The 18,542-nt window shown below is 45.5% G+C and overlaps 1 protein-coding gene across 1 annotated transcript in view; it reads left to right on the top strand.

Annotated features, from left to right (window-relative positions):
* The window catches only part of LOC138282990 (E3 ubiquitin-protein ligase TRIM39-like), a 32,364-nt gene extending 14,482 nt beyond the window's left edge, over window positions 1-17,882 (top strand). The window contains exons 4-6 of the mRNA XM_069221083.1: window positions 2,161-2,183; window positions 3,416-3,534; window positions 12,492-17,882. Coding sequence (XP_069077184.1) covers window positions 2,161-2,183; window positions 3,416-3,534; window positions 12,492-13,000 — 651 coding nt within the window. The 3' untranslated portion in view covers window positions 13,001-17,882. The remainder of the gene's footprint in view (window positions 1-2,160; window positions 2,184-3,415; window positions 3,535-12,491) is intronic.
* Window positions 17,883-18,542: the final 660 nt, after the last annotated feature.

Raw genomic sequence — 18,542 nt, 5'->3', positions numbered from 1 at the left:
AGCAAGGACCTTTCCAACCATCACTTAACTGTCCCATCGGCCCTAGATAAGCTATACCCGAGTGCTTGTGCCCTATATTCCAGTTACAACCGAGAAAGGAGTAACTTGTGATTCATGTAACCTGATGCCACCAGGGCTGAGTCCTCACAAACCCAACAGGCATCATGGAGGCTCTCCTGTCCTTGTAGGACATCCTCTACAAGGATTCCGACACAACAGATCATGAAGCAGAGAATACATTGTGGTGGCTTAACTTGAGCCACATAGCAACCTCCCCCCCCCCCGGGCCCTGATGTCCTTTCTTTTTTATCCACCTTTATAGACGGAGAATCATTGATTCTCTTCTAGGCTTTCTTTAGGTGTATTTTGTTGCTCTATGTACACACAAGAAGGGACGAGGTACAACACCTCAACAGTCCTCCCAAACTCTAACCTTACACACACAAAAGAGATGAGGAGGTAAAAATCAAAGATTAACACGCTCCCTGGGGCCCCATATATTGGATAAAAGTGCCCTCACCCACTGAGGCATACTTCATCACAGGGCATGTTCTACCACCCCCTGGGTAACCAGCACTAGGGGTGGAGCAATGAGATTTTTCAGTTTCAAAAACACTCAAAGGGATCCACCGTCCAATCTCTCAATAAAACTACCTTAGAAGTATCCCTGATAATTCATTCTGGGTCACCTAGGTTGGGTTAAAAACACTCAGTGAGATGGTCTTGGGGTATCATCGCCCTATCATCTCTCTACACTCTCAACATGTTTCGACCAATCTATTGCCACTTAGGCTTTACGCATGTTCCTTAGCATAAGCCATGCTGCTTAACGCCACAGGCACCCAGGGCTGGGCGCGGTTCAATAAACAAAACCTACTGATCCTAAAGGGGTTGGTAAGTGTATTACACACTGAGGTCGCACAACCGCACCATATAATACACCCCATTGCCGCTCGTTGAGTTGTACTTGCTCTCTGTAGTATTTAACGGTCTAGCAAACCTAATGTCATAATAATAATCAAAAGGGAGTTGATTAAAATATTTTTAATAACTGGTCTTTTTAGTGCATAGTCCGGAATGCCATTATTGGCAATAAACAAATATATGAAATCAACAAACATTGAGTTGTTACTTAAATGTAATTCTGCCTTGTATGTCTGAATGGCGCCTGCGTCCACCCTTCCTGGAAGGCCTTATTCATGCGTCCATCAAGGGCTACCTGTTTTATATGTTCCACTGTGTTGGAATGAGGCGGATCAATAGAAGAGCAGAGGCAGGTTTTCTATTGGCTCCTCTGTGACGTCACAATGTGCCAGGCTGATTTCAATTTAGATTTGTTCCATGTTCACCTTCAGTGTTAGTTATTGTAGTCAGTACCTCACAGCTGCTGATGGCATATTTACTAAATGTGAGCATGTGTGATGGTTTCTTGTGATATGTCTTATATTGCTTTTGGCCTTTCTTTTCCTATATTTTTTGCTTTTGATTTCTAGTTCACTTGGATGTTATGAAATAATGGGTAAAATGGTTTAGAGTTAATTTCTATTTCGGCAGATGTATTTATATAAAAGGTTTAATTTGTATGTAAGTGTTCAGTTGTATATGATTGGGCCTGATGTTTTACGAAATATTTAAAAATTGTTCGCTGAATATAGAGCTGCAGCAGAATTAGTGTGAATAAGTTCATGGCTCTTTACCTGCCCTGGTTTTTCTGCGATGGCTGCTCTAATGTTGGAGTGTTTTTGTACCTTTATCTTAGTGTCATGTGACACCATTCAAAATATCAGACTGTCATGTAATCTAGATTAGAATATTACAGACTGTAATGTATCCCCATTTATAGTATCACACAGTGCTCCAACATGTGACACCATGCAGAATATCACAGATTATAATGCCACCGCCTGATTCAGAATTTAAAACCTCCACTACCTTGTGGTGCCATTTGGAATATCACAAGCTGTGTTGCGTCACGTGACCCTGTTCAGAGCACCACAGACTGTGTTGAGGTGTGAGATCAGCATCCTAGTGTCTCCTGGATTGAGATACTTGCATGTGTTTAGTTTCACTTGAATTTCACAATTTATACCTAAACTTCTGCCAGAGTTTAACATCTGTTGTGTAAACTAAAGTCCTTCTGCCTGTTCTTCTGTTTTGCAGGATGTTAGAAGTGCCCTGGACAGGTAAGGTTGGTTTATTGTCCTCCTCTCAGTGTGTAAGAAGCAGGTCTGGCTGCAGTGTGGAGATGTCAGTACTGAGCTCACACAGATCCACTCAGCAGTACTACCTAATACAATTATTATACGTAGACCACCTCATAGCTACTCACCCGTCTTTCAAAAGCTCCAAACACTGTTGAGGCCCCTCTGCTTGTTCTCAAAACATCCGCACAGTCTTTTTTCATTTTGAGAAGCTATAGTTGAGTTCTCAGAGTACGACCTCGAAACTGTAGTAAACTCCCAATCTTAGGAAAATACCACATGAGCCTGGATACATTTATTGTGGTATGGTTGCCTAAGACACGTGTGACGCACTGCACGTCAGTCTGTTCCAGTCACAGTGAGTGCGTGAAAAGTTCAATGTTAATTAGAATGAGTGTGTGTGGAGTGCAGGACTTGTTGAAAAAAGAGACAAGATACAATGAGCATGGATTGCGTCAGTATCCTTCAGTGTCAAAAAGATGGACGTAAAGGAACGGCACTTGTTCAAGTGCGATGCCCTGCGTGTAGCAGAACACTCGGCACGGAAGGGGGCTTGTAAATAACTGTGAGTCCCAGTGTCTTGTACTTGTCCAAAATGTAGGGATAAATTAAACCAAGGGTCATTCTGAAAAAAGTGCACTTCATAGTTTCTTCCCCATTTCGCTCCTTGTCTCAGATTTAGTTCCTTTAATGCATATTTTGATTTCCCTGTGATAGACCTGGCATCCTTGGTGTGGTTTCCCCTGTCTTTTTGCCTCTGCTTCCTGTGTCTTTGACTGTGTGCTGGACTCAGTTTTGCTGGTTGTGGTACTCTGGGCACTTTACCACTGCTGACCAGTGCTAAAGTGCAAGTGCTCTCTGTGTAAACTGTATGTGTAGTTGGCTTTCCATGATTGGCATATTTGATTTACTGGTAAGTCCCTAGTAAAGTGCACTAGGGGTGCCCAGGGCCTGTAAATCAAATGATACTAGTGGGCCTGCAGCACTGGTTGTGCCACCCACATGAGTAGCCCTGTAAACATGTCTCAGACCTGCCACTGCACTGTCTGTGTGTGCAGCTTTAAACTGCCAGTTCAACCTGGCAAGTGTACCCCAAGGATGTCAAGTCTAACACCCTGTACTTACAGTATTTTATTTCCTATAGCAGGGTGTTCCTGCTGTTCCTGTAGCCTCGGAGTGTTCTATAACACTAAAATGCTTTGTGTGCCCTTCAGGTGTAAGAAGGTGAAGTTTCAGGGCCCAGAGCAGGAAATGAAGAAAAGAAAAGAACAAGGAACAAATATTGGAATTGTGAAAATTCAGAAACCAGAAGAGGATATAAAGAAATATAAAGGTAAATAGACTTGAGCCTCTGATGTGAGTGTGTGTGTGTGTGTGCGTGTGGTTAAAATGAGTGCATTCGTGTATCAGGAGCCAGTGTAGTTCCCTGTGGTGTGGTGTGATGTTACTTGTGTGCGGGAGACTGAGGATGAGTTTAGTTGCAGAGTTTTGGATGGTTTGTAGTCTTAGTGAGTTGTGTGGTGATACATGTGCTGGGGGTGTTCCGGTAGTCTAACTTGTGGGTGACTAGGGCGTGAGTGATGGTTTTTCTAGTGTGTTTGTGTAGCCATTTGAAGATCTCCCTCAGCATCGTCAGGATGTGGAAGCATTATGCAGTAACTGCTTTGACTTGTGTGGTCATGTCCCGTTTGCTCTCAGTGATTATTCAGAGGTTCCCGGTGCAGGTGCTGGGAGGGTCCGAGTTTGGTGACCACAAGTTAAAGTTCCATGGTGAGGTGGTCTTACCAAAGATCACTACTTTTGCCTTGTTGTGTTAAGCTAGAGATGGTGGCTTTCATCTAGTTAGTGACTTTGGTCATGAGTGCGGTGAAATTGTTTCTTGTATTGGGGGTCTTGTCTGAGAGGGAGAGTATGAGTAGCATGTTGTTCGCATAAGAGAAGCACTCTACAGATGATTTTCTGGGCTTCCCAGGAGTAAAGTGCCAGGCTTACAGCTTGTGTTCTATCAGTCAAGAAGGACCAGATGAAGTGGGGAGTGGGTCCTTGGATGGCAACCTCGTGCAAGCGACAAATGAGTATGGGGTGTGAGACCGTGTCAAATGCTGCAGAGAGGTCCAGGAGGATGAGAGCTGCTTGTCTCCTTAGTCAAGGATCATGTGAATGTCACCTCTGGCAGTGGTGAGCGCAGTTTCTGTATTGTGGTTGGGCCTGACTCCACACTGTGTGGCATCATGGAGCTGGTGGTTGCTGAGGTGATTGGTGAGGCGACGGTTGATTAGTTTCCTTCGCCAGGTATAGTAGGAGGGAGATGGTCTGTAGGCGGAAAGCATGTTTTTGGAAAAGCATGGCTGGGTTCTTGCATACTAATGGAGGACCTGAACATTCTCAATCAGTGACTCAGTGACGGAGGCAATGGTACAGTGACATAGGGCCTGATTTAGACCTTGGCAGTAACGGTCCCACCGTAGAGTTTTCGACTAAAACCCCGCCCGCCACCATAACGGTCCACCTACCAGATGTAGATGTTGGTGGTCCCGTATGCAAGAGGCACATTCGTCCTGCCAAGAAACACCGGCCTTCTTGACATTGCCATCCGTAATAGTGGCTGACGGAGGGACTCCAGTCACATTTTCCACTGTGCAGAGTTGGATGTACCTTACCACCAAGCAAAAAGTAGCAGTCCAACCTTGTGGGAGGCTGGTCTGGTTTGTAGTGGGTACCTAAGGTACTTACACCTTATACCAGGTCCATTTATCCCTTATTAGTGAAATGTAGACAGTGTCTAGAAGCCAGGCTCTCTAGGGGTAGTGTGGATGAGCAGCCAAGGCCTAACTAGGAGACATGCACAGCTCATGCAATACCAAAGTAGTCATGCAGTACTCACACACATGAAGGAAAATACTCAGTGTTACAAAAATAAAGGTACTTTATTTTGGTGACACAAATGCCAAAAATACCTTAGAGACTTTACTCCCTTAGGAGATAAGTAATATACACAGTATATACACTAGAATAGCTGTAAAAACAGTTAGAAAACAGTACAAATTGTGAAAATCACAATAGTTAGAAATGGGCCTGGGGGAACACAAACCATATACTAATATAGTGGAATGCGAAAGTAGGTTTCTCACCTAGGCAAGTGTGGCGTGTAGAGGGGTGCTGGGAGTATTAGAAAACACCAAAGGTAAGTAATAGAACCCACCCGAGAGCACAGGAAAGCAGGAGTAAATCACGGTAACATTCCTATAACGCACAAGAACACGAGAAAGAAGATTATGCAAGAACCAGAAGAGACTGCAAGACACAAACGATGGATTCCTGGAACTGAAGACCTGTGGAAGAAGGGGACCAAGTCCAAGAAGCACTGAAGAGTCCAGGGAGAACAGGAGCCCCCCAGCTAACCCGGATGAAGGTGCAAAAGAAGAACCACCGGTGAAGAAGAACAGTCAGTACTTCACCCAAAAAGATGGATGCGGGTTCCTGGTTGGTGCAGATGATGTCCCACGCCAGATGGATGATTGCAGTCTGGTTTGCGTCGCTGTATTCCGCCAACAAGCCTTGGCACACGCAAAGCTGGCGGTTAGTGGAAAATGTCACTGCCCGGGACCAGAAGGGACCTGCTGGACTCTACCCAGGAGGGGGAGGCAGAGGGAGCTCTCAGCAACTCAGAGAGCCCTCAGAAGACCAGGCAGGGCACACAGGAGTCCCACAGCACAGGGACAAAGAAGGTGCAAACAGAGGCCCACGCAGCACTACACAAATAGATCCCACGCTGCCGGAGAACCACGCAGGAGGCTGCGCATTCCAGGAAGGAGTGTTGGGGGCCAGAGCTGCACGATGCACAAAGAACTTTGTGGAAGGATATCAACAAGTCCTGGCAACTGCAGAACACGAGGTGCACGGGGCTACTGTCTTGCTTGGGGAGGCAAGCTCTTACCGCCACCAAAGTTGGACAGTTGAACGTCTGGACCGTCGGGACCACTTTAGTCCACCACCTGTATTGCTGGATACACGCACTTGTTCAGGCGAGGGGACCCACATCACCGGTCATACCAGAGGGTTGCCTGCTGAAGCAGGGAAGTGACTCCTTCACTTCAAGGGAGAGTACTTTGTTCTTCTGGTGCAGGCTGAAGACAGGCTGTCCTCTGAGGATGCACAACCTGAAAACAGTTGTAGTTGCTGGGAGGAGCTGAAGATACAATATTGCAGAAGTTGTCTTTGCTTCTTTGTTGCAGTTTGTCGAGTTTGTGGAGGGTCCAGATGCAGTTTCTTTGGTAAGAAGGTGAAGTAGAGGATGCAGAGGATTCTTGCTGGAGTTATGCAATCCGAGTCTGATGAAACAGCCAGAGTAGGGACCCTAAATAGCCCTGAAAGGGGGATTGGTCAGCTACACAGGTAAGCACCTATCAGGGGAGGGCTCTGACGTCACCTGCTGGCAACTGGCCACTCGTATACTCCCAGAATGCATCTGGAATCCAAGATGGAAAAACCCAGGGTCACTCTGGAGGAGCTCTGAGCAACACCCTTGGGGTGGTGATGGACAGGGGAGTGGTTACTCCCCTTTTCCTTTGTCCAGTTTCGCACCAGAGCAGGGACTGGGGGGTGTTCCCTGAACCGATGTGGACTGGATTATGTGAGTAGGGCACCATCTGTGCCCTTACAATCATTTCCAGAGGCTCTGGGAGGCTACCCCTCCCATGCCTTGAACACCTATTTCCAAGTGGAGAGGGTGTAACATCCCTCTCCCAAAGGAAAATCCTTTGTTCTGACTTCCCGGGCTTGAGCTGCTCATGCAACAGGAGGACAGAAACCTGTCTGTGAGGTGGCAGCAGCTGGGGCTGCCTGGAAAACCTCAGAAGGCTGTAATGGCAGTACTGGGGCTGCTCTAAGGAGGTCCCAGAGTGCATGGGATCATACAACCAATGCTTGCAAAAGCCTTGAGGGTATGATTCCAACATGTTTGATACCAAACATGGCCATATTCAGAGTTACTATTGTGAAGCTGTACATAGGTAGTGACCTATGTACAGCGCACGCTTAAAATGGCACCCCAGCACTCACGAAGTCCAGGAAAATGGTCCTGGACGACGTGGGGACACCTCTGCTAGTGCAGGGGTGCCCTCACACCCAGGTACTCTGCACCCAGCCTTCAGGGTTGGAAGGCCTAACATATAGGTGACTCATAAGTGACCTGGTGCAGTGTAAATGGCAGTGAAAGGCTGCATGAACCATTCCACACAGCTGCAATGGCAGTCCTGTAGAAGCCTTTGCATGGGCTCCCTATGGGTGGCAGAAGAAATGCTGCAGCCCATAGGGATCCCCTGAAACACCCGTGCCCTGGTTACAAGTACCATATACTAGGGACTTATAAGGGGTGACTAATATGTCAATTTTGGGTGAAATACTGGGTTACTAGTATGCAGTGACAACATTTAGGGGAGAGAGATCATAAGCACTGAGGTCTTGGTTAGCAGGATCCCAGTGACACAATCAAACACACTGACATCAGGCAGAAATTTGGGGTAACTTGACAAAAAGAGGGTACTTTCCCACCAACCTCCATACTTGAGTTGGTGCATTGGGGTGGGGGTGGGAATGAGGCAAATAAATTACCTTTTACTCCAAATCCAGTTCTGGTTTTGATTAGACAGGACTGGAAAACACCTTCCGTCGCTGGTGCCATGGACCCACGGAGAAAAAGCAACCCTTCTCCCCTCCATTCCCCCCACCCTCGGTGACTGTCTCGAAGGTAGGCATTGCCAGTGTACATTGGGTAGGCACTGGACATGAGGTGGGGGATCACTGCACGCATATACTTATCATGTGCGGGCTTCCTTCACTCTGAACATGTCCATGAGATGCAGAAGTGCAAGCTTACCTCACTCTGAACATGTCCATGAGATGTAGAGGTGCAAGCTTCCCCTCACTGTGAACGTGTCCATGAGATGCAGATATGCAAGCTTCCCTCACTCTGAACATGTCCATGGGATGCAGAAGTGAAGGCTTCCCTCACTCTGAACATGTCCATGAGATGCAGACGTGCAAGCTTCCCTCACTCTGAACATGTCCATGAGATGCAGACGTGCAAGCTTCCCTCACTCTGAGCATGTCCATGAGATGCAGAAGTGCATACTTCCCTCACTGTGAACATGTCCGTGAGATGCAGAAGTGCAAGCTTCCCTCTCTCTGAACATGTCCATGAGATGCAGACGTGCAAGCTTCCCTCACTCTGAACATGTCCATGAGATGCAGACGTGCAAGCTTCCCTCACTCTGAACATGTAAATGAGATGCAGACGTGCAAGCTTCCCTCACTCTGAACATGTCCATGACATGCAGAAGTGCATACTTCCCTCACTGTGAACATGTCGATGAGATGCAGAAGGGCAAGCTTCCCTCTCTCTCCGGACATGTCTGTGAGATGCAGAAGTGCAAGCTTCCCTCACTGTGAACATGTCGATGAGATGCAGAAGTGCAAGCTTCCCTTAGTTCAAATAGTTCATACATGCAGAATACAAGCTTCAGTTACTCAGAATCCATCCAGGACATGTAGGGTGAATGCGTCCCTCACTCAGAACTGATCTAATTCATTAAAAAGTGCAAACTTTCCACACTTTGAGCATGCACACACATGCAGGTGTGCAGCCTTCCTTCACTCAGAATAGGTCATACATATGCGTTTGGCTTAACCAGTCAACCAAGATCACTGACCAAAAAAGGGACCTTGCAATTTCCCCGCTGATAACTTTCATTTGAACTTAATTCAAAATTGGAGAAGTTTTCTGTATGAGATGAAGCCCCCACCTAGACCACCACAGTGTGAGGCGTTGAACGGTTGGGAGCGTGCTGCACATGCAAAGAGTAAGGAAAAGCATCAGGACAAAGATAAAAGGACAGTTCATAGTTGGATGGATACTAAGTGGGATGCCGAGCTGCAGGTGTGGAGAAGGGATATGGTTGAGGAAGTTACATCGTGCCCTGTATTGACAAATGATAAGTCCAAGAACAAGAACGCTCAAGGAGGAATGGATACTGATGCTCAGAATGAAACAAATTCCGATAGTGACTAGTGATTATTTTCTGGAGGGTTTGATGTAATTCCATTCACCTCCCTAATATATAATCCAGCCTGTGGATGGAGGTTCCCTAGGTTACGGCAATAATGTGAATGCACCAGTAAACACCACTCTAACTCAAACAGGGGGAGCTACCCCGACAGCCCCAGGTGGGACTGCCCCGACTCAGGACCTGTCACAGTGGAAGCCACCTATCACTACAGCTTCAATCGTGCCCATCCCAGCAATGTCTACGGCCATGACGGCGACTGATCCTCTTGCGACTGCCTCGATGTAAATGGCCCGGTCCTGGTAGTTTCAGTAGCTACTGCTGAGGTGTCTGCTGCCACTACTGTTCCCACGACACAGAACTCGCAGGTAGCTGTATGAATCCTAATCGGCTAACAGGAGTTCCCCCCCCACAGAACAGACTTCAGTGTTCACAACTCCAATTGATTAGGATGCTACTGGGTTCTTGAATTTAGGAGCAATGCCCCGAATGGAGGAAGGGTCCCCAGAAAGTGGATCCACAGAAGAGGTGGATGATACCCTGATAATTCGATCATATTTAAGGCCCCTAGGTATTCCCAGGTTGGTTGTGGAATTTGATAAGCTCATTAAGGGCAACTTGGATTTAGAATATATAGGCAGGTTAGAAAAACCTGTCATGGTCTGGTTGGTCCTGGTGCAATGCAGCAGAATTGTCATTTTAATGCAGCATGAACTGCAGTAGCAAAAAACGATCTCTGCTCCTGTACGGTGCGAAGATGGGGGTTACCCAAACTGTGCGAGTAGACCAGGAGCATTGCAAGCTTGGTTTGTGCACTAACCCCTTTTTGGGCATAAAGCCCAAAAATATCCAACTCCTCTAGTGAGGTGGGAGTTCACCGGTATGCCCTAGATTTAGGTCCTAGAGCACCTCCATGCTTCTTCAGAAATTGTTGGGCACAAAAATGTGTTAAAAGCACAATTTGCACAAGAAAGTAAACATCCAAAAAGAGATGGACATAGTCAATCGTCCAAAAATTGGCTTTATCGATTCTGCATCCAACATTGCCAGTGAGTGGGCTGGACTAAATTGTGGGGCTGCCAAGAGAGTACGCCATATGTGCTGGCTGCTGCACATGCCCACTCTCTGGGTTGGCCTACCCTAATATGGTCATTTCACTGCTCAGACTGTGGTTGCAAAGGTACACGATGACTGCCATCATCGTTTCCCTCAGAATTGCTGGAAGACAAGCCGTCGGATAGAACTTCGCTGACTGAAAAATCACTTCCAGGTTCTGCTGCATTTTCCTCTCCCCTAAATACTGTCTCAGTATCTGATCCGGCCTTAGAGCTGTCCTCCGTTACTCGAGTTAGGGCCTGGGCACTAGTCATCCACTGAGACGCGAACTACGGTGACTGGCTAACACCTCCCAGCTGACGCACTGTCCCACATAGAAGGCAGAATTATTGTTCACATCAGTTGGTGTGTGTGTGTCTGTGAGATGTGTGCAACAATAAATAAATAAATAAAGACTGGTCTTTCTAGTTGAAGCTGCAGGTTCTCCAAAAACACAAAAAAGACACAATATTACGTCACCTTGCCACATACCCAATGCCACAGCATACTTTTGGCCGACACTCATGTGAAAGGGGGCAAACAAAACACATTCTAACAACAAGCAGCAATGTCATTGGTGGAGCCTCTTATGATGTCATCGATGATGATATGTGGAAGGTTATACACAGCACAAGTGGGTTGCCTGAGTTATGTGCAAAAAGTGCAAATTTCAGTGGTTTTACACGTTTGAGTCAGAACCATAACTCTGTTTCTGAAGACATTTGTGAGCTCGTGCCTCCTACATTAACTAATATTTACTAAACTATGGCATCTAGTGCAGCGTTTGCTCGAGTGCAGTGTTCCATATAGTACTTTGTTCTTGCTAATGCTATGTTGTGTACTGTACTACCTAGTACAGTGTGCCCTCCAGGGCCATGTGCTGCCCTTGCAGTGTACCTTTGAATAGAGTGTGATACCTCGTACAGCACACTGCGATCCTTCCAGAACCGTGCAGTCTAGTATGATTCATTACAGTGTGCTCCTTCCAGATAAGAGCTGTCTAGTGCAGTTTTCAGTACTGTGCGATCCTTCCAGGTGGGTGCTGTATAGTGACTATATTGTATCTCATGCCGTGTACAGTACAGCCTGCCCCTTCAAGATAGATGCTGTCTAGTGCTGTTTAAAGTACAGTGTGCTCTGTCCAGATAGGTGTTCTCTTGTGCAGTACAGTGCACTCTTCCAGGTGAGTGCTGTGTAGTTCAGCACACTCTTTATGGATACGTGCTGTCTAGTGCAGTGCACAGTACTCTTATGTAAGCTCCTTTGAGATGGGTGCAGGCTAGTACAGTACAGTGTGCTGCTTCCATATGGGTTCTGTTCTGTGCAGTAGAGTCCTTCCAGGTAAGTGCTGTAAGTGCAGTATATTGTAAAGTACGGTGTGCTCCTTTGAGACAGGTGCTGTGGAGTGCAGTGTAAAGTACAGTGTGGGCATTTGAAATGGGTGCTTTCTACTGCAGTGTGCAGTATGGTGTGGCCCTTCCAGATAGAGGCGGTGTCTGGTAGAGTGTACAGTGTAATGTACATCTCTAGATACAATACAGTGTGCTCCTTCTAAGTAGTTGCTGGATAGTACAGTATATTGCACTTCTTCCAGGGAGGTGCTGTATAGTGCAGTATATTGTACAGTAGATGTGCCCCTTTTAGATATGTGCTGAGTAGGGCGGTGTAAAGTACAATGAGGGCTTTTGTGACGGGTGCTGTCCAGTGCAGTGTAAAGTACAATCTGCCCATTCTAGGTAACTGCGTATAGTGTGGTATTTTGCACAGTATAGTGCACTTCTTCCAGGTAAGTGCTGTATAGTGCAGTATATTGTGCTCCTTTCAGTTTGGTGCTGTTTATTGCATTGCAGAGTGAAGTGTGCTCCTTGCTACGTGCTGTATAGTGCAGTATATTGTACAGTTCAGTGTGCTCCTTCCTACGTGCTGTGTGTAGTGCAGTATATTATACAGTTCAATCGCTCCTTTCTGGTAGGCGCTGTGTACTGCTTTACGTGCTATCTGGTGCAGTGTAAAGTACAGTGCACTCTTTCTGGATAGTTTTGCCTCATGTTAGTTACCTGGAAATAAATAATAACAATGATACCCTTTATTTGTGGCATTAAATCTCTAATTCTGGGTCTCTTCTCTGCAGTGATGGTGAGACTGGATTCAGACACAGCGCATCCGAAGCTCCGCCTGTCTGAGGGTCGGAAACGTGTGAGAGTCACACAAAACGAACTGCCTCTTCCTGACACCCCCAAGAGATTCAGCTTCATTTATCTCTGTGTGCTGGGGAAGGAGGGGTTCACCTCAGGAATTCATTACTGGGAGGTGCAGCTGCCGCAGGAGGGGCATTGGGCTGTGGGGGTCGCAACAGAGTCTTTGGAGAGGAAAGGACTGATCACATGGTCTCCTGAGGGGGGTGTCTGGGCTGTGCAGGGGTGCAATGGTCAGTACTGGACACGCACCAACCCTGACACCCCTCTGTCCCCTCGTGAGGAGCCCCTGATACTGGGGGTGTATCTGGACTACGAGGGGGGGCTGGTGTCCCTGTACAATGCGGACTCCATGGAGCTTCTCTACACTTTCCAAGAGACTGCCTTCACAGAGAGACTCTTCCCGTTCTTCTGTCCCTTCTGGGGAGAGCTGAGGCTGGTGTAGGAGCTGCAGCTCCCCTCATCCTACCTTAATTCCCCCCGCTCCCCCCTCAAGAAAGCCCTACCAAATACCACGCATCAGGGATTATTGCAACACATTTTATTACAAGTTACCACATTTGAGCCCTAAAATGGATCTTTCATGCATATATTTTGCTCTGGGCTTGCTTTAGCACAGCCATGAGTGTTTTTTTTTTTTCCAAAACATCTCTAAGCAGTGTGATCCGGACCCAGACAATAGTTGACTGTGGTTACCATGGAAACCTCCTCTGTGTCCAGTTTGTTACAATTTATATACATTGTTTCTGACGCAGGTCAGGAAATAACATCAGCGTGTCTCTGAGCTGCATATTGCGCTCAGAGCAAGGCTTCTATGCGCTGCTCAGCCCTCAAATCCTGGGACGGACTGGCCTTTAGTGCTATCTGTCAGTGCCGGAAGGGCCACTCTGGCAAAGTCGGTGTCGGACAGTTTTTTGGCTGTTTGTGGCCTGTTGTACAGACTGCTTGGGACGTTTGTTTTACTGTTGGTGTCCTTTTTATTACAACTTTGCCTGCCACAACAAAAAATGCATGTTGTCCCCTTTACCTCACAAAACACCTATACAGATTTTCTTTAAATGTTTAAAACTGTCCTGATTTGCACATGTGAGACACTTTTTTTTTCCCTATCTAATTTGCTAAGGGGCTCCACTTATTTTGTTGCCTGGGTGTATTTTCCATCCCCGTCCAACTCTGCCCTAGTCTGAGACTGACGGAGACTGACAGAGACTGACGGATCACTCACACTGAAGCAGTCAGGCCGGGGCACCAGACTGTAGATTGGATTTTTAGCCACCAGCACAGCAGCCCCAGGTGGATTTTTCAATGTTTAAAGCAGGTAATCCTTATTACTTAATCTTGCATTCCATAGGAATATATATGTTTACCAGGTGTGTCTCTAGTTCATTTCCATTCACCGTGTGACTCTCGTATAGCGCTTTAAAGGTGAACTGAGCAGCACCTAAATGCCTGGGTAAATTTACTGTATCTGTGATGTACATTGTGAAGCACAACTGAAAGATCTAGTGTGAGGATAAAGACCGTGATAGCTTTTCACAGTGCCTGCTGGTGCCTCATAAAGGCGTTCAACCCACATATTCATCCAATCATTGGCCTCTTTACAGAGCACACAGATAAACGCAAAACTCTTCCCTTAATCCATGTCAGTGATGCAGTCTCGGTTTACATTTCACATTTTTTATTGATCTTGCTTTCCCTAAGAGTCCCACTTTTTCCAGATGTTGTGTTTCTGTAGTTTTAGCTTTTATATAACATTTGACTCTTGTATTGTGCATACTCTGAACAGAGTTGCCTCTAGGTATCTGGGTAAGTAAAGGTTAGGGATGGGTGTGCATGTCGGTGCACAATTGATGGCTCTGCGGTTGAGTCAGTAAATGTTTCATAAAGTGACTCTTGAAGGGTCATTTACCTGTTTCGACTACATGTTCATCCAAGCTGTACCCTTCTGCAGAGTGCACAGACCGAATGTCACACGTGTGACAGTTGTAATTACCACTGTCTGGAAGGAGGTCAACAGCTGTTGTATTGCTGCCATACTTACTAGTGAGGGGGAGAGAGTGAGTAATAGAGAAGGAGAGTGAACAGACTGGTGAAGAGGAAGAGCATGACGTGAAATGAGCAGATGGAGGATTTCTAAAAGATGTGAGGAGTTAGAAAATGAATGTAAGTGATGTGACGACTGAGGAACTGCACATTAAAGTGGCGCGAAAGAAGGAACAGAGAGACTGACACTATGGGCCTAATTACGACCTTGGCAGATGGGATACTCCGTGACAAACGTGACAGATATCTCGCCTGCCGGTTTATCAATAGGACATAATGGAACTTGTAATACGGCGGACAACATATCCGCCACATTTTGTGACTGAACATCCCATCTGCAAAGGTCTTAATCAGGCCCTGACTTTCTGTATCCTTTCTACAGTCCAAAGAGTTTTCAATTCAAAGTCTAATGTTCTCAGAATTGAAATATTTGTATTTCTTTTTATTCACAACACAGTCATTGTTACTACTTATTGATCTGATACTGCGAACAAGCATTAGCAAAGCTAATAAGGCATGCTAGTTCTAGGCATATGTTCATTGCTGTGCGATGTCTGGATTCAGGAGCAGAAAAAAACAGTCACTCTAATACCGGTTATTGCTTTCATTTTCTCCTGAGAAAGTGTCACTGGAAGTGTCACTCATTTGACATAAGAACATCACTAATAGCTACATTGAAACCATGGAAATGTCATGCATCAGCAGTCTGAAACCTTGGCGGCTATGAACAGGTATCAGAAAAAAAAATTGTGTTACAAAAAAAATGACATCCTGCGGCCTCTCCTTACAGACTCCCTACATCCCAGCAACATTGTCACATAGTTCATTTTACAAAATCTTCTTGCTTTGCATTCAGAGAAAGAAACGTGAACACCAGTCCCCATGCTTAAAGTATAAGCAGCAATTTGTCAGAAGACATAGCCTGACCTTTGACCGGTGTCCTTGAAGCACAGCAAAGGAGACAAGATAAATACAAAATGTAACATCATTATTTATTGCTCTCTCATGACCCAGCAGAAAGTGGCTGGCGACCTGCCAGTGGGTCATGACCCTAAGTTTGGGAACCGCTGCTCTAGAGTCAAGTTAGCTATTACATGATTGCATAGTGTAGCGCCTAGAAGTAGCAGTAAGATAGTAGGAAGTAGGATGCTAGGAACATTGTGAACCATGTTATAACTGTTGAGCTTATTCTCCCTGCTAGCAACATGCATACGTTCTTTTTTTTTATATGCTGTGTGGTTATTACTCGTACTGAGCAACAGAATAAGACTGTTGAAATAAACCCCTTAAAATATACAGTATTCTTCTTAGTGCTCTGCTTCAGTGTGCTACTTTAAGAATGAATAGGGTGTGATTTACCACTGTTCCCCTGAACCCTTTATGGTACTGTTAGTAACCCAGAAACCACAATCACCAGCCTCACATGACGCTCCGTGGCTTGTGTGGGGCTGCAGTTAAACTGGACTTCCTTCCTCAGTGATGGTGTATTGAATGTCCTTACACCTGTGGGCTAGGAACCACACGCCTGCAGACCTGGGGTCTAGAACCTGGGACTCATAACACTGGACCCTGCTTGGCCAGGCTCAGAAGGGGCCACCTTAGACAATGGTGAGCGGACAGTGCTCTAAAGGGACGAAGATGCGGCTGGAGGAGGTGTAACATTACCTGTAACAGTGAGATGCACAAGCACACTGGAACAGTGATGGCGTCCTCAGCAGTGGTATTACGGATGGCTTCTATGACTGAGGGAGGCATATTGGATGATCATGAAAGCATAACATCCCTTCTACCACGGGAGGAATGCTGACCTATTACTGACAGCCGCTTTGTTGCTGCTTCAATGTTGTGTAAATATAGGGTGTTTTAACCCCATAATGGATGGGAGTCGACTACTAACAGCTAGGACATATATCTGAGAGTTTGGTCCTTGATACCAAAACAATTTCCATTATGAAATATAAAACTGAACAACACTTGGAAGGTGAAATTGAAATAGTGCTGCTGTCCCAACTGCAGCTAAGAATCTTTTTATAGTTTTTTTTTTTGAAGGTGTAAAACATGGACTGTGTTTTCTGTTGCACTTTAAAGTGTGATGCTGATAAGGCACGATGGTGCATAAGCATAGAATTTACAGTTTGTCTGATGCTTGTTGACATATTGTAAATATATAGCGCAAACCATGGTGTATAGAATGCCCATGAGCACACCAGCTGCAATGATATGTAATCTTCATCATTTTCTTAGTTATCTCGATTATATTTTATGTATTCATTGATTTAAATGCATATTCTTTCAATTATAAATGTGTAGTTGTTGATGTCATTTAAGTAATGAGCTCATTGCTAATATGATAATTCAGCTTTGTACGAATATGTTTATGGTGCCTTATTTTTATACTTAGTGTGACTTAATATTTAATTTTTCAAATTATTGTTTACTAAACAATTAACAAGATTTCACTAAAACCTATGTAGTGGACCCTATTTAGTTTTAATGGGAATCAGGACTTTAGCTTAGCTTTCTGGCTTGCAGGCCTGTGTCCCCGTCACCTAGAGACTTTCAACCTACTTATCCTGCTCTGTCTTAGCACATTGATTTAATTATTTCGTCCAAGATGGCTACTATGTTTAGAGTTAGGAAGGTGCTTTAGTTTCACAATATCAGTGCCACTCTGTAAAGACGTCACTATCGCCCTTCAAAGATAAATGAGATATGTAGGTATTCACATCATGTACTTTCCCACTTTCGAGTGACAGTAACATAATGTAACTTTTCAGGGAATTGTTTATACAATTGCCACCCCAAGCATTCCTTCTTATCTATTGTTTGGGAACATACCTGCATCAGTGGTCCTACAAGATATGTATAAATACATCTCACAGACAAGATAGTCAGAGGAATTCCTACCAGATGCCATCAACGCTATCTATGCTACACGTCGCCTTGATGCCGACCCAGCCACAGTCACCACGGAGTCTGCTCTAGAGACCTCATTCCAAGGCAACGAGGGTTGGGGGCTCCCGCCATGGACATGGTACTGGCAGATTAGGTGTAATACACCTAGCTCTCTTTAGGTTAGAGATTAGGTTCATCATGCTAGGGTATTAGGGTTTATTTCACACCTGCTTTACATTTCATGTTATTGCAAGATGGTGGGGGTCTTGGTATTCATGGCTAGCGTATTTACCATTCTGTTTCTTGCATTATTCATTATCCTAATCATTGCAGCACATGCAATTTATATCAGATTGCAGTCTTGTTAATAAAACCTATTGAAAACTTCACTGCATCTCTTTCATTGCCTGTGTGTGACCGAGACATGTTGCACATGTGAGAAAAGGATAATCTCCGTTTAACCACAACTCCTCTGAGATATCGCGCTCTTGAGTCCTTGCGTAAAGGCTGCCACAAATCACCTTTTACTGTTTGGGTTTCTGGTGACGTACGGCTTGTGAGCCGGGATGGTTGGGACGACAGTTGCGACTTGTTGTAGGATTGGCCTAGTAACCTACAAGCAAAAGTGCTGTCATCCCTAAACCAGTAGTCTTCCCTAGAGCAAGAATCCAACTACAACACCTAAATAGGCGAAAAGGCAACGTGGGGCTTATTTTTAATTTTAGAAGCATTCCACAAAGGAGAAGCAACCAAGAGGTATGCAAGATGTCTACTTACATCATTAGACAGAGAGGTGTCCTCGGTCCAGAGAGAGCTAAGAGATCGCACAGACGACCAAGGATGGCAACCTCCAGATTACCTAACTAGCCGTCTGGTGACCCATAGCTGTTGAACACAGAAATAAAGACAACATTTGGCTTGAAATGGAAGAGAAATTCCATTGTTCCAGTAAGGCACGCAGATGCGGGAAGTCCATCTAAGAAATGTGGAGGGTACTTCTAGTGCTAAAATCAGCCGAGAAGGAGGGTCTGGAGGAGAGTTTAGAAAAC

The sequence above is a fragment of the Pleurodeles waltl genome, chromosome 2_2 (genome assembly GCF_031143425.1).
Source record: "Pleurodeles waltl isolate 20211129_DDA chromosome 2_2, aPleWal1.hap1.20221129, whole genome shotgun sequence".
Classification (NCBI taxonomy): Eukaryota; Metazoa; Chordata; class Amphibia; order Caudata; family Salamandridae; genus Pleurodeles; species Pleurodeles waltl.
The sequence above is the reverse complement of the archived record's forward strand: the minus strand, read 5'-3'. Positions and strand labels throughout refer to the sequence as shown.